The 23,162-nt window shown below is 42.4% G+C and overlaps 2 protein-coding genes across 4 annotated transcripts; one reads left to right on the top strand and one right to left on the bottom strand.

Moving 5' to 3' along the window:
• Window positions 1-221: 221 nt before the first annotated feature.
• LOC135331835 (dedicator of cytokinesis protein 1-like) lies at window positions 222-19,450 on the bottom strand. The gene is made up of 54 exons (XM_064527091.1): window positions 19,267-19,450; window positions 18,800-18,986; window positions 18,151-18,247; window positions 17,870-17,962; window positions 16,745-16,888; window positions 16,069-16,116; window positions 15,659-15,816; window positions 15,365-15,446; window positions 15,118-15,181; window positions 14,859-14,997; window positions 14,548-14,630; window positions 14,080-14,205; window positions 13,720-13,844; window positions 13,358-13,456; window positions 13,191-13,263; window positions 12,895-13,001; window positions 12,204-12,357; window positions 11,914-12,011; window positions 11,742-11,825; window positions 11,257-11,357; window positions 10,841-10,937; window positions 10,685-10,737; window positions 10,052-10,243; window positions 9,728-9,834; window positions 9,427-9,557; window positions 9,062-9,169; window positions 8,587-8,700; window positions 8,389-8,483; window positions 8,114-8,213; window positions 7,875-7,975; window positions 7,519-7,649; window positions 7,209-7,285; window positions 6,862-6,947; window positions 6,574-6,730; window positions 6,425-6,465; window positions 6,177-6,267; window positions 5,989-6,096; window positions 5,764-5,853; window positions 5,520-5,708; window positions 5,243-5,297; window positions 4,136-4,223; window positions 3,907-3,991; window positions 3,593-3,679; window positions 3,157-3,330; window positions 2,765-2,848; window positions 2,568-2,668; window positions 2,255-2,382; window positions 2,135-2,198; window positions 1,924-1,984; window positions 1,778-1,871; window positions 1,676-1,717; window positions 1,408-1,550; window positions 862-1,005; window positions 222-536 (listed from the first exon to the last, which is right to left on the bottom strand). The coding sequence occupies exons 1-54, from the start codon at window positions 19,316-19,318 to the stop codon at window positions 486-488; spliced, it is 5,583 nt and encodes a 1,860-aa protein (XP_064383161.1). The 5' UTR covers window positions 19,319-19,450; the 3' UTR covers window positions 222-485.
• A 53-nt stretch (window positions 19,451-19,503) lies between these two features.
• Window positions 19,504-22,830, top strand: LOC135331844 (transforming acidic coiled-coil-containing protein 3-like). 3 transcript variants are annotated; one of them, XM_064527105.1, is made up of 14 exons: window positions 19,504-19,655; window positions 19,752-19,854; window positions 20,060-20,173; window positions 20,271-20,305; window positions 20,378-20,448; window positions 20,561-20,711; window positions 21,344-21,473; window positions 21,524-21,625; window positions 21,683-21,760; window positions 21,812-21,892; window positions 21,951-22,102; window positions 22,157-22,456; window positions 22,535-22,655; window positions 22,718-22,830. In XM_064527105.1, the coding sequence occupies exons 3-14, from the start codon at window positions 20,063-20,065 to the stop codon at window positions 22,772-22,774; spliced, it is 1,389 nt and encodes a 462-aa protein (XP_064383175.1). In that variant the 5' UTR covers window positions 19,504-19,655; window positions 19,752-19,854; window positions 20,060-20,062; the 3' UTR covers window positions 22,775-22,830. The 3 variants fall into 3 exon arrangements, with proteins under 3 accessions (XP_064383175.1, XP_064383174.1, XP_064383173.1); XM_064527104.1 differs by having other exon boundaries at window positions 21,680-21,760; XM_064527103.1 differs by having other exon boundaries at window positions 21,524-21,631; window positions 21,680-21,760.
• The last annotated feature ends 332 nt before the right edge of the window (window positions 22,831-23,162 follow it).

Genomic DNA, 23,162 nt, shown 5'->3' with positions numbered 1-23,162 from the left:
ATTATGTAATGATACAGTTAACAATATACGGATTCTCTGATGTTGTTTTCTACGAATGCAAAAGCTTAATTGTTAACAGTGGGTGTGGTTTATATATTATTGGCAACACATAACCACAAACATTTCTCCTTATAATTATATATATAGGGGTTCTCAAGCCATTCCGCAGAAATTTCCCGCTATACATGCAGTTTTCAGATCGAAGACAGTTCTTCAGAAGACACTTCAAATGGCACTGCATGCCGAGATGTATTATTGTCAGGTAACACACAAAACACCCAAATTAACACTGGAATTGAATCCTATATTATATGAACTCAATCAATACAGCTGGCACACCTACTAAAAGTTAGAAAAACTAGCACTCGAAAAATCGCTAGCATTATACTAATAATACTGAACAAATGGAGTATAATAATAGTTTGCATAGAAAATTAGATCTGATATAATTATTATAGACTCATGGTGGTACAAATATGGTGTTGTTAGGAGGTGGACTCATCAGTGGGCGGACCTCCTTGCAATACTTGAACCGACTGCAAAGGGGACGTGATATTACAGTAAACACATTTCCAACTACCATACATATATACCATAATAATTATTACAGGCAACGAGACATTTTCGCGAGTATTAATTTCTGCTATTTCTGCGAATGTGAGTAAAATCGCAAAAAAGGGTACTCATGGTTGTAGTCACGGATATTTAGAAAATGGTCATTAAAACCACACAAGCGCTATGAATTAACAACTTTAATACCAGCAAAATGTGCTAAACAGTGAAATTGCAAGAAAAGCTAGTCTACCTGTGAAAATATATCACCTTAAGGTAGTTTATGAACACTACATTAGCATGACTAACATTTCCTCTCCGTGCTTTCTTGGCGGGCAGGGCTGGAGGAACATCTGGGCTGGTAGAGGTGGGGTTCTCAGCACCTGCTTCCTGATTGTTGGGCACTTGCGGTTCAGACAGGTCACGGAGAGAGCTCACCGGCGTGTTACCATCCTGAAGAAAGGAAGAAAGTGATTCACACATTGTACACATATTAAAAGAGCAAACTTATAGGGTGGGGGTGGGGTCTAGACCCTGTTTGCATTGATCAAGCCAATACCGTATAGCTAGAAATTTCTGCGGCCCAAAAATTCTGCGAATTCCGAGTAAACGCAGAAATATTATCCACACCTAATTTAACAGTTGAAAGTGTAATTCGCAGAAATATTATCCGCTAAAGGTCTTTTTACAGCTATTCGCAGAATTTTTGGGCCGCAGAAATTTCTAGCTATACGGTATTCTGAAAGAGCTTGTGTCAAGAATTCATCAACAGGTATAAGTCCCAGCACATGCATCACAATTAAAGCTACAAATAAATGCATGCCCATGCACACACAATGGAGGAGCCCAACTCACAACTGGTGTGGATGCTGGGGAGTCCTCTCGTGAAGAGTCCTTCCGACTCATGCTCATTCTGACAGAAGTGGAGCGAGGTGGGGCGGGGGGTGGAGACTCGTCTACCAATACAACACTGCTCATACTGATCACACTGCCTTGAGCTACACCAGGAGAAAACAATGCATTTGAGTTTCTACTGAGCTTCAGGGAAAGCTCTGGTATTAATGGTTATTGCGTCTACAGTACATACATGTAAGGCATAATTGTCTGCATACAGTTCACTTACGAATAATATTTCTTCTCATTGGTGGAGCGGGTGGAGTTTCGGCTGCAAAAACGAAAATAGTACAGCAATGATATCGAGTGAATAATTATAGAGACTACATACCTTTATGTGTGGGCACTGGAGGGGCAGGAGGTTCTAACCTGGAGCCTGAACCGAACTGACGGTGCTTCTGGAAAGAACCAGCAATGTCATAATCCTGTGTGAGCACAATTATATAGTCAACAAACACAGTGAGCTGGTTAACTCACTGATCCAAGGTCATTGGCTGATGTAGCTGACCGATCTCTTCGAAGAACGGGTGACCCAGAACTACAGCAAGATACAATAATACATACTCCAAGCTACATGCAGTTGCTGAACTTCTATAAAAGTATCCCAAGCACATAATTATAATCTACTGTGAGTGCTACATGTATGCCGTATGGTATGCAAGAGGTAGCCTTAGTGCGTAGTACATACCTTTCTAGTGACTTTTCATGGAAGGATGGGGGTCTTCCACTAGATATTGTTGTAGACCGATCACCTAAAATCAAATTAAATTAGGTTGACAGACACTCAAGTGTAATTGAGTGGACTCACTTTTTCGGAACTTGTCTCTTCTTGGTCCAGCGGAAGAGAGAAGCCTATCTCTTTTGAACTCTGGCTCACTGAATGTGACTGGGTCGTACGGATCTTCCTGGGCTGAGAACCCACCACCATAGCGAGCCCTGTATGAACATTATAGTCAAGGCAATGCTTTAACAGTTGCCTAAAAACATTGCAAGCAGAGATAGGTAAGAGCAAAGAAAAGGTGGGCTCACAATAGGTTGACACCACACAAAACAGGAGCATTTCACACGTCTCAATTAGAATGTACATGTACAGCGTTTAATTCTTAGTTAGAGATATTTACCTGTAGTCCTCCAGAAGCTCTTCCATTCTGCGATGCAGCTCCTTCATACTTTCTGGCCCCACTTGAGCGTGAAGGGCAACACCTTCCTCACATGCCTTGCACTGTGAGGTATGAATGTTAACAGAGCACATACGAGGGACTATGTCTTAGTGACATCATTACTGTTGGCTCACAAAACTACTACTAGCTGTTCTCACCAAGTCTTCCTTGTATTTCTTGAGCTTGGCCAGCAGTGGCTTGCAGCGAGGATTGCTCTCCAGAAATTCTTGAGTGAAAAACACCTGACAAGGAAAGGAATAACATAACCTAGCTCATAGCACACAATCCACGAAAGCTTTTGGATAGGTGGATATTACATTATACAGAGCTACAAAATGTAACTATTTGAAGTCAGTTATAACACGCATGAAATTTGTATGTAGCTAAATATGGGAGCATTAACAGTAAGCCAACATGCATCACAGGACAGTAGTCTACACACACACGCACACACACACACACACACACACACACACACAGCCCCCTGTGTGTGTGTGTGTGTGTGTGTGTGTGTGTGTGTGTGTGTGTGTGTGTGTGTGTGTGTACGTACATCGAACTTGCTGACTCCTCCATTGACGGCAGCATCCAGAGTGCCGTTGAGCTTCATGGTGAGGGGGTTGGTAGACTGGGAGGGGTCAGAGCGTATCCGATTGATGACCGTCTTCAACTGCTGTACATTGTCCAGCACCATCTCAATACCGTTCTCAACTGGGTTCTTCACAATCTGGGGTGGGGAGGGGAGGGGGAACAATTGGATTTCAGCTAGCACATTGGCGTTATAGCCATTATTATAAAGCTTTTAATGCATACTGACAGTGCAAAAGAAACAGCGCTATCTATTACTATATGTATGTCATGTGCAAGTAATGCATTGCCCCTAGCAGACACAATGCTCGGTTATTATATGCTTAGTCAGCATAATTATTATGAGACATTTACACAAAGTAATAAGTTTTAACCCAATGCACTGTACTAGTCTGACTCACCACTTCCGTGTCGACGACCTCAAACCAGCGCAAGATACCCGGGAAACGGTGGGCAGTTGTGTACACTGTGCACTCAGTGTGAAGGGTCTGTGGGTGGGGGGAATCATAAAGGACATCAAGCTAAAGGGCTTAGCCTTACTAAGAATGAGCTACTTACACACTTACACACACACACACACACACACACAGATAACCATACCAGATCAAGGATGGATACAATATGGTCGAAAGAGACACTATAAATTACACTGGTAATAACATTACTGGTACTAACATACTTAATACGCCACTCTACTACACATGTAACTACAAACCTTGTACTCGTTGCTCTTGTCCTTCTGCCCGCGATGAAACGGCCTCTTGAGCATGAAACGTCGCACATAGTTGGTGTGGTAGAACCTGTCAGTTGAGAAGCAATTGTCATTCATTTTAGGCACACACTTCAAAGTTGTGACTGGAATTTTGCATGAAGTAAAGATACCAGAGAGAGCTGACACACATTCAGTTACAGATGTACAAGTATGTGGTGTAAGTAGAGCCCACCTAACAATGGACTCAGTCACATTCTTGCCATCAAACATGCTCATGGTCTCTCTCTCTGGGATGGGTTCCACCGAACACGACTGGATGTCTGGCGGGCAGCTGTCAAGGTCAACATTCACATACCATGTACTAGAGGTACAACAGACGCGGTTTAGCTCTGGCAATTAGTCTCTGATTGGACACTAATTATCCACCCACAACAATGTTATTGCTGTGTCGGCAGTTCAACAACGTCCTCTGATTGGACACAGCAATAATGTTGTACGTGGGTGGATAATTAGTGTTCAATCAGAGACTAATTGCTAGAGCTGAACAGCGCCTGTCGTACCTCCTCTGACCATGCACATGTACAGAGTAGCAAATGCTCACCACTTGTAGGGATTTCACACATACATGATGTATATGTACATCTACTACCATTGCCATGTAATAATGAAAGCACCGCGGGTGCTGATGCCTCGGTGGAGGTGCCAAAGCTACATAACATAAAGCTAGCTTAATTTTATACACATAATGAACATTATTTTTTAATTTGCATGCTGCATGCAAACTCAAAGAGTGGGTAATGATCGACCATGATTGTTGTTAAAAACGATCGATGCCAAAGTTCAAGTCTAAAATTAATGGCTGCCATCAGCAGAGCCTTGCAGCTCTCTTCTTACTTTTGCAGCTACCGATAGCTAGCGTTCTAGTGCAGAGCTAACTACTAAGTAGAGTAGCAACACTCGGTAAACAAGTTTGGCTACATGCTCTTCCGAAAAGGCTGCAATGGCATTCCAAGTAAGCAAAACTAGGCATAACTCGAGAACGAAGCATTATTTTGCAAATCCACGAATTAAAATCAAAACATGACTAGAAGCCTATAGAAACTCTTACTTGCACTTCATTGATCCTTGAGCAGCTGTAGCAGTCTACACACACACACACACACACAGACACACAAACACGCTACCGTATACCTCGTTTTGCGCATAATAACTATTACATGTATACATTGTAAGACATTGGCAAGCTCATACATGTACATGTACAGTGATCATTCTAAATGGTCTATCAAGAACCTTTGTATACACACACAGAGTATCTTAATTATCATTCAAAGGATACGCTGTTCAGTAGACTCAATGATGTCTAGACCAGGTGGCTCCAGGGACTTCATAAACTGTAGCAACAACACATTAGTAACATAGTAACAGAGATCAACAGTGTCACATGATCTCAATTCCCAATGGTGCAACTTAAAAGCACACAATGTACCTGTACAGTATCAAACTAACTACTGCACATACTGAATCTATATAAGATACGAAAATGAAAAAAACGTGGCTAATATAGCAAAAAAAAAAGGCTACTGAGTGCTTGTACATGAAGGACATACATGTACCTTAGCATTAGGGAAGAGGTTGGACATTCTGGAGTTGAAGTCTGCAAGTTTCTCGTACTCATGACCTCTGAAGATGAACACCTTGCTCTTGAGGAAGGGAGGGAATCCGCCATAGAAACCAACACGGAAGTACTCTGACTCTGCACGAATCTCTCGCACTATGTTTGAGTAGAACCGAGCTATCGTATTCTGAGGGAGAGAATAGGGTGATGGCAACTCATCGTTTGAGATATATGAATCTTACATGTGTTTCGCTGAGTTTCTCAAAGTTGAAGGTGACTGTCTCCAGTTGAGAGGCGATCTCCTTGCACTGCTCAATACCACACTCCCACAGCTGTCACGGAAATCACATGATTATACACACCTCAAGCTACATATATTGCAGCTCAGGGTGGGATTACAACGATCTTAGCACGTACATGTACAGACTATCACGTACATGTATCATAAAGACGAACAGTTTTCTAACCTTTCCCTTGTCAAAATAGTCAATGATGTCATGATAGAGGCACTCTTTCCGATCAGCACTACTCTGCTTGGGGTACTGTCCCTCCTGTTTCTGCATCTGCTGAGACCACTGCAAAACAGAAAGAAGACGGCAATGAAAATCAAGCATTTGATAGAACACTACATAAGGAGTTAGACGAGAGCACTCACTTGAAGCAGCTGTGCATGCAGCAACAGAGTGAAGCCAGCCTCCACCCAGCTCCCGATGGACTTGTGAAGCTCAGCAAGGTGGTAGATGTACCTGTGCAGGGAAGAAGGACACATAAATCAACGGTCTATTGCAGTTGGCACAAAGATACTGCCACCATTACGTTCGTTAAACTACATTCTGGATTGTTAACTGTCCCTATGAGCACTAGTAGGTGGTTACTATACTGTACTCTTGAAGTGCTTCCTACCTGATGTAGATTTCTTCTCTTCCCATTTCTTTGTAGAAGTTCTGTGGAAAACATACAAACAGGTATACAATGAACTGAGTGATGAGTACTACACAAGACCAGAAGTGTCACTGTACAGATAAATACCATCTACATGTAGTCTCCCTCACCAGCAGATTGAACATGACGTGCATGTGGAGGTCGCGATCTCCCTGCTGTACAGTACGGTAGTCCAACAGTCTGCGCAATAGCTCAGCCAAACTCTCGATGAACTGCATCCCAGCCTCCCTGTCCATGTGGGGGTGGGTCTTGCACCTCTCCGACAACCTGGGCACATGACAGTCATGTGATATCAATACTAAGGGCCAATACAATAAGCAAGGTAGGGGTGGTAAGTTTAAAAGGATTGCTGACAATTTCAGAGAGAAAAAACACAAAATCTGAAGCGAACTGCTCACATGTGGTACAGTAGCTGGCGATATTTTGAGTCCCCATTTCCTCCACTGATGTACAAGTCAAGCTTGTCAATCATCTCAGTCTCCATCTAAACAGCAACAATATAATATCATAACTCCATACTGACTACTGTACGTGTACCCTGCCACTAGAATTACATGTGTGACATGACAAACATGTAACGTAAATGAATCACGATCTAGAGCAGTTTTACCGTTAGAAAAACAGGCACTGCTAATATGCGATACAAGTAAATCTCTGTAAGCTGAACATTTTCGACAGAACAATCAGTGCTTGTCCTGAAATTGCTCAGTACAAGCAATCTAAAGACTCCACTCTAGTAACATACCATGTGGAAATTCTTTCTGTACTTGAACTCATTCTCCATCATGTCAAAGAAGATGGGTATGGTGGTCCGACGAATGGCTGGAGGAGAAAGCAAGTACGTCAACAATAGAATCGAGGGAGGGATGACAACTCTAGGCTAGTGTACTGTAAGATACACTGACTGAGGAGTTCAGTTAAAAGTTTCGATACGCAAGAATATTTCAGGCAAGGTATAAAACGTGCATTAGTGGAAGGGGAAGGTGTGTGTACACGAATACATTACATAGTGGGGAAGAAGGGGGGAAGTGTGAGTGATAGTGGATTATACTCACAGTTGTGGGGAATGAGGGAGACCTTGAGGAAGGGGCCAATCATACCAGGTACGTAGCGACCCTGGTAGTTGCCCAGAGCCTGCCACTTGCTCACCATTAGCGAGTTCATGGCTATACGCATGTCACCATAGCTGCATGAGGATAGAAACACGTGGGAATCAATCATAAGTCCACGTTACATGTGGATAACTTGCTGACTTACTGCTGTTTGTGCTCATTAAATGCTTTTTCAAGCAATAAATCAACAACATAGACACCCTTTACTAATAACTTACAAACTAGGTTGAACTACCCCCTCATCCGAGGGAACGAAAGCAACACTGGTACTGTAACATACATATATATATAGAGCCTACCTGGTGAGCACCCTGTTCATCTTGACCTCGCTCATGACCTCTAGTTGGAGAGGGTACTGACATGTGAAGGCCACTGCCAGCTGGAAGAAGTTTTGCCATAGCTGCAGGCAAGTACACCATACATAATAACAGAAATCATACATGTACGCTGCCATTAAAACTCCTCAGGTGTACAGTGCATGTATCACATCCATACTTTACTGCAATACTAGTAAGCTCACTGCCTTAGCTAAACTCACTGAGGGGTTGAACGTGACTGCGACAGCGTCGTTCTCACCGCTGCCCAGAAAGTCCTCCACCAGGATTCGTGACAGTGCATTGGTCGTACGAAGTATAACACTACAAAGGGAGAACACATGAAACAGCTTCTTGCTACCATTTTCAAAACAACTTTTCTTAGCTGATAACACATCCATACTGTAGTTTTTCTCCTTTACAGGACTCACTATACTTGTACAATTATCAAAGAAGCAGAAGATACGAGTACCCTCAAAAGTTGAACATTGGCACATACTAGTTGAGCTGTAGCTTGAGAACAGTCCAGACATTGGCATAGAGGTTGAGGGCCGCCAGCTCACAAAACGCATTGAATGTGCACAAAATGAACTCCTGTAAAAAGTGTATACGTATAATTATAAGGAAACGAGCCCTCAAAAATTTATAAAAGGGACTGTGCCTCTCTTTAACAAACACACAGTAGTCCTGCCCTCACCCCGAGGTCGACAGACTCTGTGTTAGAGGTGTCCATGAGAGAGAGCCTCAGTTGCTGGTAGTGTCGAGGGGTCATCTGTTCCAACACAGCCATCAGCACAACCACACAGTGGCCCTGCACCAGGTCAATAGAACACACCGACTTACAAACAAGGAAAAGCATATGTGTATTATTATAGTTAACTCTACGTCTATCACAAACAAATACAGATGTACAATAACGTATATCTACCAGTTATACCTTTTGTTGAATGATCAAAGACACTAAAAGTGTACGGTGTTATCTATATGTACGTACACTGTATGTTTATCTTTATAACACACAACCAGGAGTGCATGAACTCCTGACACAACTAATAACGAAACTACATGCAAAACAATCCACTATTGTACAGTGCTTATAATTATAGCAACATATTTCGTGACATTTATACACCAAGCAACTAACAGTGTAGACAGCAAGCAGAGCAACTCACCACTGTAGGTGGTACCTTGTCCATTCTCTCTGTGAGTGAGGTGAAGCACTCTAGGAGAGTGTGGAGCATGCTCTGTACCACCACATTCACCTCCTCATCCACTAACGCCTGCACACACACAACACACGGGTATAAGGTGACAGCAATGGACTCTTGACAACGTACAGGTATAGACAAGCACATACGTCTAAACTAGTGTGGGTGTAAGCTTCAACACCCTCTCCAAAAAGCGAATGCATTTGTCATGTAATTCATACTCAAGCTATATATAACAGTTTACCCAATACTATTTTATGTATGTATATATGTACGTGTGTATACTGCAAGAGCTACAGCCAACCCCCCCCCCCCACACACACACTCACGGGGTCCTGGTCGTGCAGCTGCTTCATAATGGCTCCCAGGACAGTGAGGCACTTGTCGAGGAGGTCATCCCTGTTGCTGATGTGGTAACGCAGGTGTCTCAGGATGGCTGGCAACACCAGCACACGAGATTCTGAGGAAGGACAAGGGAAGAGGTGTTACTCCAACGTGATCATACACAGTCAGAGTGATTCTGGTTAGGGTGGTCATAATAACTTGCTAATATCAATGCATATGTGTTGGGCACTGACAATTCACCAGCAGAATGCATGCACCATAAATACAGATAGGGTATACACATACCTTTCTCCTGGAAGAGCTTGCTGGAGACCACTGCTGACACAAACACAGACTTGTAGATCTTCAGCTTAGTCTCTCGGAGGTTGTTAAGAAGCTTAGCCACAATCGCCCTATAGAGTTACAGTATTAGGGTGGACAAGCGTACAACATGAAACTATCACTTCACATTACACGTACATAGATAATTACAGCAGGTACATGTATAACTATACCAACTGTATCATTCGTTGCAAACATACATATGCACGCTGCTACATTACTGTGTAACAGTAGTGATGACATATCCACTGTTTGTCACATTTACCACATCACCACATCACCACATACCCTAGTGAGTCGACACTGAGTACGGAGAGGAAGAGGTCAAAGGTGGCTGGTAGGAACTGGAGGGCCTGTGCCTGTGCTCTGGGTGCTATCAACTCATTCTCCCCGCATTCCAGGCCCATCAGTTCACAGATGGTGGTCAGCAAACTGTGGACACTCTGTCTGAACGTCTCACTTCCCTTGCCTCGAGTGCCCCTACAATAATATTATCATTTAAAGTATAAAATTCAGGGGTTAGGATTATCAGTGAAACATTGTACATGTAATTCTCTCAAGACCAGGTATCTATTAAATAGCAGTGAGCTTGTGATAGGGTATTCCCCTTCACTCAGCAAAAAAATTGTTGAGGTGTTATGAGCTTGGATTAAAAGTTTGAGGGGAAGGCTTGTTACGCACGCTGCAAAATGTTTGGCCACTCCCACAGTTGGTGACCACACCCCCTATTACATGCTAGTGCATCACAGTAGACCTAGTTACATGTACATACTGCACATCATCACAACATTTTTGGAGGGGAAGCTGAGCATTTTGGGGGGCCCTGCCCCCCACTAGATAAAACCCTGACATACAATGTAATTATGGTCTACAAAAAGGGAGTGGGTTAGGTTCAATTCTCGTACAATAGTATTAACTTACTGCTCAAAGAGAGCTCTTGATTTCATGATGAACTTCACCAGAAACTCGGCAGCCTGGAGAGCAACCACACACAAGGCAAAGAAATATCACAATAAAATAGGCACTAAGCTGTACGTATGAAGATGGGTGTGGCAGTTGTTTTTACGATGTACACACCTTGAGAGTTTTCTGAATGATGTCTCCCCTCAATCTTCTGCCACCATCCAAGATCATCACTTGGTCAAACACCCACTTCATCTTGGCCACCAGGTGACTGCATACAGAGGATATTCACACAATCAACCCAACCATTATTTCTTCACAATAGAATGACTAGTGTATTCACAATACAGTACCTGGCTGAAGTGTTCACCCTCAGTGAACAAACAGACGCTTTTTAATACAAAAGTATACAGCTTCGTGTATGTACACACTGAAACGTAGAGACATAGGAGCTATTAACCGGGCTGTACTATACAGACAGTGACTTGCTCATGTGCATAAATTATACAGAATGGAATGCAAAAGGCATAGCATGCTAGTCACCTAACATTTGTAGGCTATGCGAGACAGGTTGTTGCCGATGTACGTACCTGTGCACAGTGGCAGCCTGGAAGTTTTTGTCACAATAGCTGTCCAACACTGGTCTAAAGTTCTCGTACTTCTCCACTGCCAACAGACCAATGATAAACACCTGTAGTGGAAGGGGTTGACAAACAAAGCAATCTCAACAATAGAAAAGTTACAGCAAACACTATATCAGAGCAGTAGATATGAATAATTATAACAACTTCAAGCTTTGAACCTAGAACATAACCATGTACATGTAACTAGGCTCCTCTAGAGCGATTACTGTACTACTAGACTGTTTTGCGAGCATCAAACATATGCGAACTTTGCGAAGGTTGATCAATTCGCAACAATAAATTAGTATTGGTAAATACACACGACAACAGTTAGATCGCAAAGGGACAATTTTTCTGTTGATTTGGCTCATTCGCAAAGGTTTTTCACCAGCAAAATATTCTAGTAATACGGCATTGTGATGGGAGCGACACATTCAGACAAGCCAACGTACCAGAGCCTCAAAGACCAGTTCTCCCACTTCCTCTGCCATCTCCTCCATGATTGAGAACAAAGCATTGAATGTGTCAGACAGGAACTGCATAATTATACAACAGAAAATTAATTTGGTACATATTACCCAGAGAAATAAAATTTGATAAATCAGCAAGAAATCCTAAACCCACCTTAACAATTTCGTCGCCAGGGACTTTTGACATGGCTGTGAGTATCGAGGGAAGTCGCTCCACATTCTGTCTCCAGTGGAGCAGTCGGTGAAGGTCACCTGGTGTGTGTAGAGCAGAGGAAAACAGGCAATTAATTGATAATAAAAGCAAATTGACACCTAAGAAGGTTCCTCAATAGGTACACTGTTATAAAACTATCTGCATTAATCATTACTATTAAGTTCCCAGCGTGGTACATGTACAAATACACTGTACATGTACACGTAGAACGTCTGCTACTAGGCTCTTACCGTGTTGTGTGAGTTTGGTAGAGCAGATCTTTGTTCTAAGGAGGAAGCTGTCTCTGGGAGAGAGTAAGTCGTTGTTGACTATCTGTGGAGTGCCCGCCTCATTGATGCACGGCAGGGACGTGTACTTGTAAGCCCCTCGTGCAGTCTCCTTGTACTGTATAGGGAGGTGGAGGTACTTACAGTGTAGTACACAACAGATAACTTACACCCACACATAGGAAACTACCGTATAGCGGGTAATTTTCGGGGGACAAAATATTCGTGGTTCAGCAATATTGAGACATTTCGTGGATAATATTTTCGGTGGTTTGGAGCTTGTACTGCCGGTAAAGAGGTAGGCAAGGTCGCTTCATTCGTGGGTAAAATATTCGTGGTCAGACCTCCAACCACAAAAACCACGAATATTTTGCCCCACGAAATTACACGCTATACGGTATACATGTACGTATATAAACTTATACATGTACATGTACTACTAGTCTACCATGTACAGAGTGGGGCCTACCAACACATTGAGGCAGCAATTTACATGTAGGACTAGTGTACAAATAGTGCTATGGGATTGTCAGGGAGATCATAGGAACGGTCTTTACAGTAGCCTCCAGTGGATCCTTTAAACTGACATGTAGATACATGTATGTGTTTGTATGAAGTGCTACAACAAGTAGTTGGTTTTAGGGGCCCGACTAACCTTGTAGACGTATAGCTCATGCTGTCCATCTTCAATGGTGGTGTCATCGTCCTTCATCAGTTTGAGATGAGCAATGGCGTACGGCTCATTCTTGTTGAGTCGGCTAGCTGCAGGGGCAACAAAGAGAAAACATTCGAGTACACTGCACACTGCAACATCGTAACTATTTTTTGGACGAGGGGTGGAGTTACAGTACATACTCTGAGCTTATATTCCTACCCCAAGCTGCATGAGCAGAGTAATTAAGGAGCAATTCCTGCAATTACGCTACTACGTGTATAATTAATGGCACGTACAGATGATGGTGGACTTGTGATACATGGAGAACCTGACTCTGGCCTTGGGCATCAGCTCAGGAGGGATGTGGAGCTGAGGGGAACACAACAGAGTCAAACACAGAGGAGGTACCCACACACACACAGTTGGTTACAAACACACTCAGTGCAGGAGACGGCCGGCTCACCTTCATAGTCTCATTGAAGACTGGGGTGGCACAGTGGTACTGGACCAGGGAGGTGTAGGAACTGGTACAAGGCTCACCAATACCAGCAGCTATGCAGTTCTGGGGGTGTTATGGACAGCTTACAATTCCACCTTACATTTTTACATGCATGATCTTAGTGTACATGTATACACCACCCACTCAAACATACAAGGCACAATGTACAAGCGCTATATACAACACCCTTAAATTCGGGCGACACGAGAAGCAAACTTGGTTATCAGAATACTTAATTGACAACTAAGTACACACTTAAACAGGTAGCCTGTCACACAGGGAGCGTACAATGAGCACACACAAACTATACAACACACAGCACATACTGGTATGACAATGTCCCTGTCGTCGAGAATCTCCACATTAATCTCTACGTTCTTATCCGCTCTCTTGGTTCCCTTGGTGAACACACCACTCACCATCGTCAGGTACACATCGTGTCGGACATCATCTGTAGGCATACAGTGAGCATAAGGGTAAGAATTCACAAAAATCTCCCCATTTAATGGAAGAAACCAGGAGAGTATGGTGAAACCTTGTTACATAAATAGTAGAGCTCTCTAAGAGTAGGAGTGGTTTTCTTAGGGCTGTTGTACATGTAAGTCAAAATTAGCTAACAGTAATACAGCTTGGATTAGGCCCATCTCGATCAAAATGAAACCCTGCCTGTTGCCCCCAAGCCTCACAGGGTCTGATGATCTCTGGGAAATAGAGCTTGTGACACTCCGCAGTGAACTTCCTGAAAAGCAGTGGATTCTCCTCCTTTACTTTAGCCATGGTGCCCTTCAGTGGCTTGAGGGAGATGAACACACCTGTACACGTGTGGTGCGTGTGTGTGGTATGTGGTGTGTGTGGTATGTGGTGTGCGTGTGTGGTGTGTGTGTGTGGTATGTGTGTGTGTGTGTGGGTTTGGGGGAGATAAACACACAGCACAACCATAAACATGGTAGAGATTGGCTCAACATTCCAACAAGTCTCTCTATAATATTATTACATAAGCGTATTGTGCAATCTGTGCTAGTGCACTTCTTAATACATTTGCTAGGGCCCACTATCCAACATTTTGGGTCTCTATACCTAGTGTATGCTTAGCTCAGGGGCACTGACTGTAGGTAGATCCATGATGTAGTAATACATACACATGCAATGCTTACCATTTCCCTTGTCAGTGGGATTGAAGATTCCTTGCTTCTTGATGATAGAGTCGAGCAGCTTGTGATACTCAACAGGAGGGCATCTGCACACACACAAGACAGTCAGTCGCAGCAGTAGTTAATTACTTATATAATCGGTACCTAGCTTAACTGCCACTTTCTGAATGTTAAGCTTAGATTCAGAGAGGATCATATAAGTACATGTACATGTATTCCAGACAGGCACATTTTTAACAGTTTATTCACCAGTCTTAACCATGCTGCTAGATGTATGTACATGCATGTACAAGGCACGATGGCATTGCACTCACGTATAGACATCCATCTGAAGGTCCTTCTCATCCAGGTCTCCATTTTGGCTGGCTTCAAGCAACTCGTGTAGCGGCCACACTGCCGCTCCATGAGCCTTACGCAGTGGGTTTGTGGTGGCCTTATTCTCTAGGTGGTTACCTGGACAAAGGCAACAGTGATGTAAACTTAAAACGGGGTCTGTCAGACGATGGTCAATAGAATAAAACGGGCTCTATTCTCTACATACGTACTAAAACACATTATTTTGTGTTTACGAACCGAATCGGATGATTTGACATGCCAGGTAGAGGTTCTTGTTGGTGAGATCAGTGCTATCAATGTCCTGTGTGTGTGCGTGTGTGTGTGTGTGTGGCATGTGTGTGTTTGTGTGTGGAGGGGGAGTGCGTTGGTGTGTGTGTGGTGTGTGTGTGGGGGGGGGGGTGCGTTGGTGTGTTCATATGAAGAGGGGTGTTCAACACCACACACACTTAGAGTCGAGTGCAATAACAACTAGATTGGTACTCACAGTAAAGACAGCAAAGCACTGGTTGATCTTCTCTGCATCTCTAGGAAGACAGTGTTGGGACAGGGATATGACATAGCGCTCACTGTGAGGAAGAGGACAGGTTAAAATGATTATGTACATGAGTAGTGTACAGTACACTACAGAAGAGGTTTGGCACATGGACACAAAAACACGTACATATAATACATACAATTAGGGAGTGATTGAAAGGTTACAAAGTTAGCTTATACACACATAAAACAGAGCTGTACCAGGCACACCAATTTTTATGTCAACACGCACACGCCAACGCACCTGAGAGTCTTGGACTGCCTGGCATCGTAGAGGAAGAAATAGAGCTCGCACGGCTCGTTGACTTGAAGGGCTAGAGCTGAGAACTTGAGGAAGATATGATGCTCATCCTTTTGTGTCGAGTTGGGTTGCGTGGTAATCTGCATGTAGCTCTTGCGTTTCTGGAGATGGGTGAAAAGATAACAAAGCTGCAACCTGGGCCTCGTACATACATGTACAGTCACACATAAACTACAGTAGGGAGTGCTAGCTGTTATACATGAAACATGTTGGATAAATACGAACGTTAAAGTTTAATTATGACTCTAAAACACATTCAGTGCATTAACAATTACTAAATACACTGCTAAGATACATTGTTGTACAAGTAGAATTTCATGTCTACATGCCATCGATGAATGTATAACGCTTACATTAGCCACAGAGTCTGAACTGCTTTGCTGCTGAGAAACCTGCTTGATCTGTAACGAATGCAAATAATTAGTACATGTATGAATATAATTATATACACACCCATAAATACTGGGGTGTGGGATTAGAACACTGTTGTGCCAAGTACTAGTAGCATTACTTCATACACAATGAACGCTGTACAATGATTAACCTTTCCGTAGACCAAAAGTAAACACATATGCTATTAAGTCATAAACACCCGATATCTAAGCAGCAACAACACTGACCTCTATATCAAACCCCAGGCCTTTATATAGAAAGTCAAGCATAGGCCTAAGGGTACCCCTGAGCTTTTATACATGTATGAGGAGTAATGAGGGGTAACATAGCCTCTAGAAATGGATACAATGGGTGTTGCTTGGCTAATTTGTGCAATCGTGTTATAAAAGACAAGTCACATAACGGAGCCTGTCGCTATGGTAAAAACGAGTGAGTTTATATAGCTGCCGGATTTACACACACCAGATTGAAGTGCTAGAGTATGTATTTTCAAGACAGCAGACCTAGTAAATGGTTCCAAACTATAAGAGCTTCAATGTACACTTAACAGGCCATGTACTGAAGGATAATATAATGAGAGGGAAACGTTACATCCATTTAAAAGTTTGGCTTGCCATATTGTGCAAATGTACGCACCACACTGTAGAGTTGCATGACACCAGCTGTCTTTGGGTTGATGGGTGCCCCACTCTCGTCCCTGGGAACCAGGTCCAGTGTCAGCAGTCGGTTCCCATAGTCAATCTTACTGGCCACAAACAGCTTCAGCTCCTTCAACTCATCCTGCATGGGCATGACACAACAAACACAATGCATCACAATGAACAACACAAGGGCTTCACTGGAGGGACTGTCAAACTGTGTACACAACAGTGTGCCTTTACAGATCAAAGCTAACACGCTTACATGACAGAGATGGCCAAATAAGCAAAGCAAAAACAGTATTACATTGCTTGGCTAATTTGTGCAATCGTGTTATACAAGACAAGTCACATAACGGAGCCTGTCGCTATGGTAAAACGAGTGAGTTTATATAGCTGCCGGATTTACACACAACAGATTGAAGTGCTAGAGTATGTATTTTCAAGACAGCAGACCTAGTAAATGGTTCCAAACTATAAGGGCTTCGATGTACACTGTACTGAAGGATAAATATAATACAAAGCCTCAAGCCATAATTATACACAATTATAGTGTTGTGCTTTACTAGTACTTAAACAACATTGAAAGTTGAGTGCAATGTTCTGGTTACCAGGCAACTAAGAAGAATGACAACAATAGTAACAACAGTGGGTGTGTGGGTGGGTTAGCGACGACCTAGGGTTATTTTAGAGGCAAATCGGCCAAACAAGAACCACCACGATGTAGGCACACTTTCCCATTATCTTTGGTACAGCAGATACAGTAAGAAAGTACTAGGAACAAGTTTGGACAGTACAGGGCATATACACAGCATGTTAGTTAGCCGTGCGTTCCAAACAGTCTATAAATAAGTTTGATGTGGTTAAGAGACATACACATGTTACATAAATTGGCTATGATCATGCAGCCCAACCCTAAAGCTTCAAAACTGACTACTTGGACTGGGTGCCACATTACATGTATACCCGTAGGCTAAGATTTGGTGGATACATGACTACAAGGATACATGACTACAAATAGCAATTTACTTACTTACTACTGGCCTATGGTTACAAAAGGGAATCACTCAGAGAAAGCTTTTAATTAACAAGCCACTGCATCAATGAACCAGTTGGCACCTACCCTAGGTAGTGTCTTTGATTGTATCTGACGTCTACGATCGAGCAGATCTCTCATGAGCTGAGTCAGCTCTTGGAACTGAAGACGTTTACCCTCCTACAGTGAGAGATTCATACATGTAATGGTAAGCACATCACAGACACAAACAATACTCATGCAGTAGAGAAATGCACATATACAGAAGCGAGCAAAAAACAACAGTAGAGTATAAAGTCCATTTGAGAAAAGAATGTAAACAATCAGGCGTTTTAGGAATTCATGGTTCAGTATAAATTGGTACTAACAGCATAGAGTCTCCTCCAGATGACACTCCACTCCCTGAGAACATCCGATATCTCTTTGACAACAGACTCCTCCTTGGGTAACACCACTTCATCAGGTCTGCACAATGATACATGTACTTGACATATATTTTATTTAAGCTATAACAGTGAGTATTGGTTTTGGGGGGAGGGCAAGATCTACTTCGTAGGTTAATTATCAGATATTATCAACAAAGCTATCAGCAATACCACAACAGTGTGTACTGTACATGTAACACAATCGTACACATTTGTACATGCAGTAGAGGGAGCGAAATCATGGATTTTCTCATGAGACCAAGGCTTGTCATTAACACATGTATGAGGCTCATCAAAAACAGTTAGCACTTTCTCTATCAACAAGAGTGTTGATCAGTGCAAATAGCAAAACAACCTCATTTTGGAAACGCCAACTAAATTTGGTGTGAGCAACTAATAAACTTAAAAGGTCAACACACCTAATTTACAAAGCCTATTGTGTAAGTACTAAGAGAAGTTATTCATTCTACGCATCATACAAGCACTGAGATCAAGGTGGGGTGGAAACATACATACATAAGTACATAAGCATAGACTACACCAGAAACAAAGCTCTGGTGATAACAGTGCCTACGATTAATAAGCCACCTACCCTGAATTTTGTAAAGTGCAATCTTTGAGATGCACGTGTGAGGCAGGGAATATTCCTTTGTTGTGCTTGTCCCTAATACAGAACCCTCGATACCAGCCGGCATTCTCCTCCAGTATTTGAACCACGTCACCCAGCTGTAGCCTTAGGAACGGATAGGTCACCTTCTGGGGCTCATAGCTGTACACCACTGTGCAGAGGGTAATAAGGTATAACAGGTGAATGCTCGTTACTATTAGAGTAATGTGTCTGCTTAGATTTAGCTGGCATGCACGTTTTATACATAATAATCTAGGCATTAGCTATAAAACAAGAACCACCTTAATGATTTGCACCGCCACAGCCAGGCCAGCTAGTTTAATAATATAGTATCTATGAGCCAAAAGTATGATGACGGTACTAGCTTGCTACATTTATTGATATGTAGCTACAGGGAGACTTGTGCTGTTGAAACCTGAATACCAACTCACCCACTCCGTATTTAGCATTTTTAGTTGGTCTCCAAGCTCCGTTTGCTTCCATTTCTACTCGCAGTGGGAATAGGCTTAGGCTTATTGAGCGATAAGTCAAGAAAAACGCCTAGTTTCTCTGCTCAATCGCCAGACAATCAGCCATCTTTTTGGGTGGAGTCTCTTACTCTAATCACATGAAGAAATTACCCCCGCAATGGAACCCGATATCATGGGTCCACAACATTAATCGTTCGAATACCCCGTAAAGTTGCCGCCCATTTTTACAAGTTCGAACTTTGCACTGTACAAAATGAGTCCAGATTTCAAGATAAATTATGTGTCTGTTAATGTTATGACTGAAGCAAGAGCTACTCCAACATTGGGTTAGAAAGAAACAAGCACTTCAGGTAATGTATGCCTAAAAGGTACAGTCTAGTGTGAGGTATAATCCTTGTAGTGATACACTTAATATACATGAACAACTGAACGCCCAACATTCTCAGGTTCCGGAGTGTGAGTGAGGAAGACTTTGGTCACTACCAGTGTGAGGTGAAAGATAAAGCTGCTGGGAAAGTAGTCCTCATTGTTTACCACAAAAAGAGACAAGTGAGTTGTCACTGTACCCTTGTGTGTGTACACTTAATTAAATAGAACAGTAGGAACAAGCATGTGTGCATTGATACAACAGTAGCAATTTGAGCTAGTTTAGCAATTTGACAAGCCAGCTAAGGCCCTCGACCGTACTGAGCATGCATGCACATCTATATAAATGTTGTGGTAGTGTGTATACATTTATAATGTCCTCACTCAGAGTATGTCTGACGAGTGGGAGGCCATTCGAAGCTTAGATGATAAAGAGAACTGGATTGAGAGAACCTCTGTCCTGTCTAAAGACGATCATCAACACCTGCTGCTATGTGCCGAGGTGAACTGTACGATACGTACATGTATGCACATGTGTGTGTTGTGCTAGTGTGTGATACAAGAGTGGACATTAATTTTGTTCATTATTTTATCCTCAGGAGATCCTAAACGATGTTCTGGACACTTTACCAATGTGAGTGTGTCTTATTAAAATTATATTTGGTTTGTATCGCTGTTCATAAAATCATAAGATATATTTGTACAGTGAGAGCAAAAAAGAACCAAGTGATGATGTTATTGAGCAGCAGTTTACCGATGAAGACTTTCAATATTCAGGTACTGATCTAGCCACTTCCGCTCCTTATATTATTTGCTTGGTAGGAGGCTGGTAATGGTTGATCCATTAATATTCTATCATAACAGCACAATGTATTTTCCCTATTATCAGCTGCCCAGTTTGATGTGGACTACTTGGAGCATATTGTCACTGATAGATCAGAGCCCAGTGAACTGACCAGACAGAGTCTTTATGTCAAGTTTGACCCTTTAGTAGGGACAAACTCACCCAAAGTCAATAAGATTTTGCCAAACTTCTCAGAGTAAGAATAACACTACATTGTGTGTGTGTTCTCTTATAATATGGCCCCTATGATGATAATGATTATGCCTCGGTGCGCATGCGCAAGCGAGGTATACGGTAGTGTGTTTGTGTGTGTGTGCGTGTGTGTGTGTGTGTAGACTGCTACAGCTGCTCAAGGATCAATGAAGTGCAAGTATGAGTTTCTATAGGCTTCGATTCATGTTTTCTTGGATTTTAATTCGTGGATTTGCAATCGTTCTCGAGTTATGCCTACTTGGAATGCTATTGCAGCCTTTTCAGAAGAGCACGTAGCCAAACTTGTTTACCAAGTGTTGCTACTCTACTTAGTAGTTACCTCTGCACTAGAACGCTAGCTATTGGTAGCTACAAGAGCGAGAAGAGAGCTGCAAGGCTCTGCTGATGCAGCCATTAATTTTAGCTTTTCGCATCGATCGTTTTTAACAACAATCATGGTCGATCATTTTGCATGCAGCAAAATTAATGAATGCAAAAATGTTCATCATGTGTATAAAAGCTATTAGTAGCTTTATGTTATGTAACTTTGGCATTTCCACCGAGGCATCAGCACCTGCGGTGCTTTCATTATACAAGTTATAATGTAATTTGATTTCAGTGCCATGTCTCTTACAGTGATCTCCTGATTCTCAACACCCCTCCTGCTTCTGGCATAAAAAGCTGCTTGTCTACTAACAAAGGTGGCACCTCTGGCAAGAAGCAAGTGCAAATTGGAAGCACTGAGGCTTTCCTAGAAAACCCTTTGGTAAGCTGTTGCAGTTCACGACAAGAAAACTCATTTGTGTGTTTTTGCAGATCTCCACAGAAACATCAATGACCCCACAAGGACCTGCCAACAGAAGCACTTTACTCATAGACAGTAGCCCCAAGCTAATCTCCACACCAGACACACAGCAAGTAAATGTACCTAACTAAATCCCTGTCTTCGTTCTAAGCCCCGCCCTCTTACAGCAGGGGTCCTTTACAGACGGCCAAGACGCCCCACCCCCTAGTCAACATCACGTCACGCCGCCTACTGATACTCTCATCAAAGTTAGTCAGATCACTTATGATATATAATTATACTGTGCTATTTTTTGCTAGGTGTTGAAATACTCTGAAAATGACCTCACTGGGATGAAAGAGGAAGCTATAGACCAAGCTCGAGAGGAAGCCAAAAAAGAGGTTTTATTTTTAGTATTTTCGTAAGGACCCGTATCTATTTCGTCTTCTAATGCAACAGAAAGATGAGGAGATGGCATCCTTAAGGAAAGAGATAGCTGCTCTCAAAAGAGAGGCCAAAAAGTTACAGCAAAAAGACAACACTCAAAAGATAATCGTGTCTTCACATCAAACTGTGGTCACAAAATTGGAGGCAGAAATTCAACAGCACAGGTGAGTAAAATATCCTGCTCTCATAACACCTCTAGAATTTGTTATCTCGTTCAGAGAGAGAGTTGAAGCTCATGAAGAAAGAGAGAATGATGTGCTTGAGCATCACCAGAACTTCCTTAAAGACATCAACTTAGTCAAAGAACGGAGTAACCTCATTCGTGAAGACATGAATCACCTTGAGAACTTTTTTGAGGAAACCCACAAGTGCTACTTGGCGCTAAAAAACACTCATAAGAACTTAGGTCAACAGACTGAGCTGCTTGAGCAGAGAAAGACACAACTACAGCAATGTAATGAGCAAGGTGCTGCTCTAGTAAAAAGACTGAAAGAGGAAAGCAAAATTCAAGCCGAAGAGTAAGTTAGAGAATTCGACCTAATTCACATGTTTAGTTCGTCTATGACAATGAAATCCTACAATCTTAATTTGAACAGAATAGAGAGCACGCTTGAACAAACAAGGAAGGAACTAGCAGCTAAAAGGTCACTGGAGAAGGCCAAACAAGACCAGCTACAGATGCAGGTGGACAGTCTCGAGAAGAGCATAGAACAACTTGTAAGCCATCCTTTGTTCGTTGACTTCAAACAGCCACTGTGTTTTTTTAAATACGTCTGCAGGAGCAAGAGAAGAAGCAGCTCTCGTCCATGTGTGAAGAACTCATGAAAGCAATGTAGATTAGAAGTTATATAATTATATATTCATCTTGATTGCTTATTGTTGGTGCACATGATCATGCAGAGTCAGAGGAGGGGGGACACAATTAACCTTAGGCACTTTTAATTAAATTCTTTGAACCATCTTTATTATGATTACGTTATATATTCACCCCGTCCCCATGTAAAGCATTCCTTCAGATAGTTCAATAGTGCAGCATTTTTTTAATTATATAATTGTGTCCTCCCCCTCGATGCAGAGCAGAGGATGCAGAGTAATGAGTAATGTCATGTGATATTTGTTCCAGTGCCCAGATCACCATTAAAAAACAACACTGCACACATGAGAACAACTGCCGGTTACGTGTATATAAGAGTAAATTACCAAAGATTGGCGACCATGTATAAT

Source organism: Halichondria panicea, chromosome 2 (assembly GCF_963675165.1).
Source record: "Halichondria panicea chromosome 2, odHalPani1.1, whole genome shotgun sequence".
Classification (NCBI taxonomy): domain Eukaryota; kingdom Metazoa; phylum Porifera; class Demospongiae; order Suberitida; family Halichondriidae; genus Halichondria; species Halichondria panicea.
This window is presented reverse-complemented; position numbering and strand designations above follow the sequence as displayed.

What these genes read in the sequence shown, in the direction of transcription:
- LOC135331835 (XM_064527091.1), bottom strand. Translation starts at nt 19,318, where the DNA reads ATGGAAGCAAACGGAGCTTGGAGACCAACTAAAAATGCTAAATACGGA. An exon ending in TCATGCAACTCTACAGTGTG is followed by an intron (nt 16,117 to 16,744) that starts GTGCGTACATTT and finishes CATTCGTTACAG; the next exon opens with ATCAAGCAGGTTTCTCAGCA. An exon ending in ACAAGAGCAACGAGTACAAG is followed by an intron (nt 3,680 to 3,906) that starts GTTTGTAGTTAC and finishes CCCCACCCACAG; the next exon opens with ACCCTTCACACTGAGTGCAC.
- LOC135331844 (XM_064527103.1), top strand. Translation starts at nt 20,063, where the DNA reads ATGTCTGACGAGTGGGAGGCCATTCGAAGCTTAGATGATAAAGAGAAC. An exon ending in ACCTGCTGCTATGTGCCGAG is followed by an intron (nt 20,174 to 20,270) that starts GTGAACTGTACG and finishes TTTTATCCTCAG; the next exon opens with GAGATCCTAAACGATGTTCT. An exon ending in GCAGAAATTCAACAGCACAG is followed by an intron (nt 22,103 to 22,156) that starts GTGAGTAAAATA and finishes TATCTCGTTCAG; the next exon opens with AGAGAGAGTTGAAGCTCATG.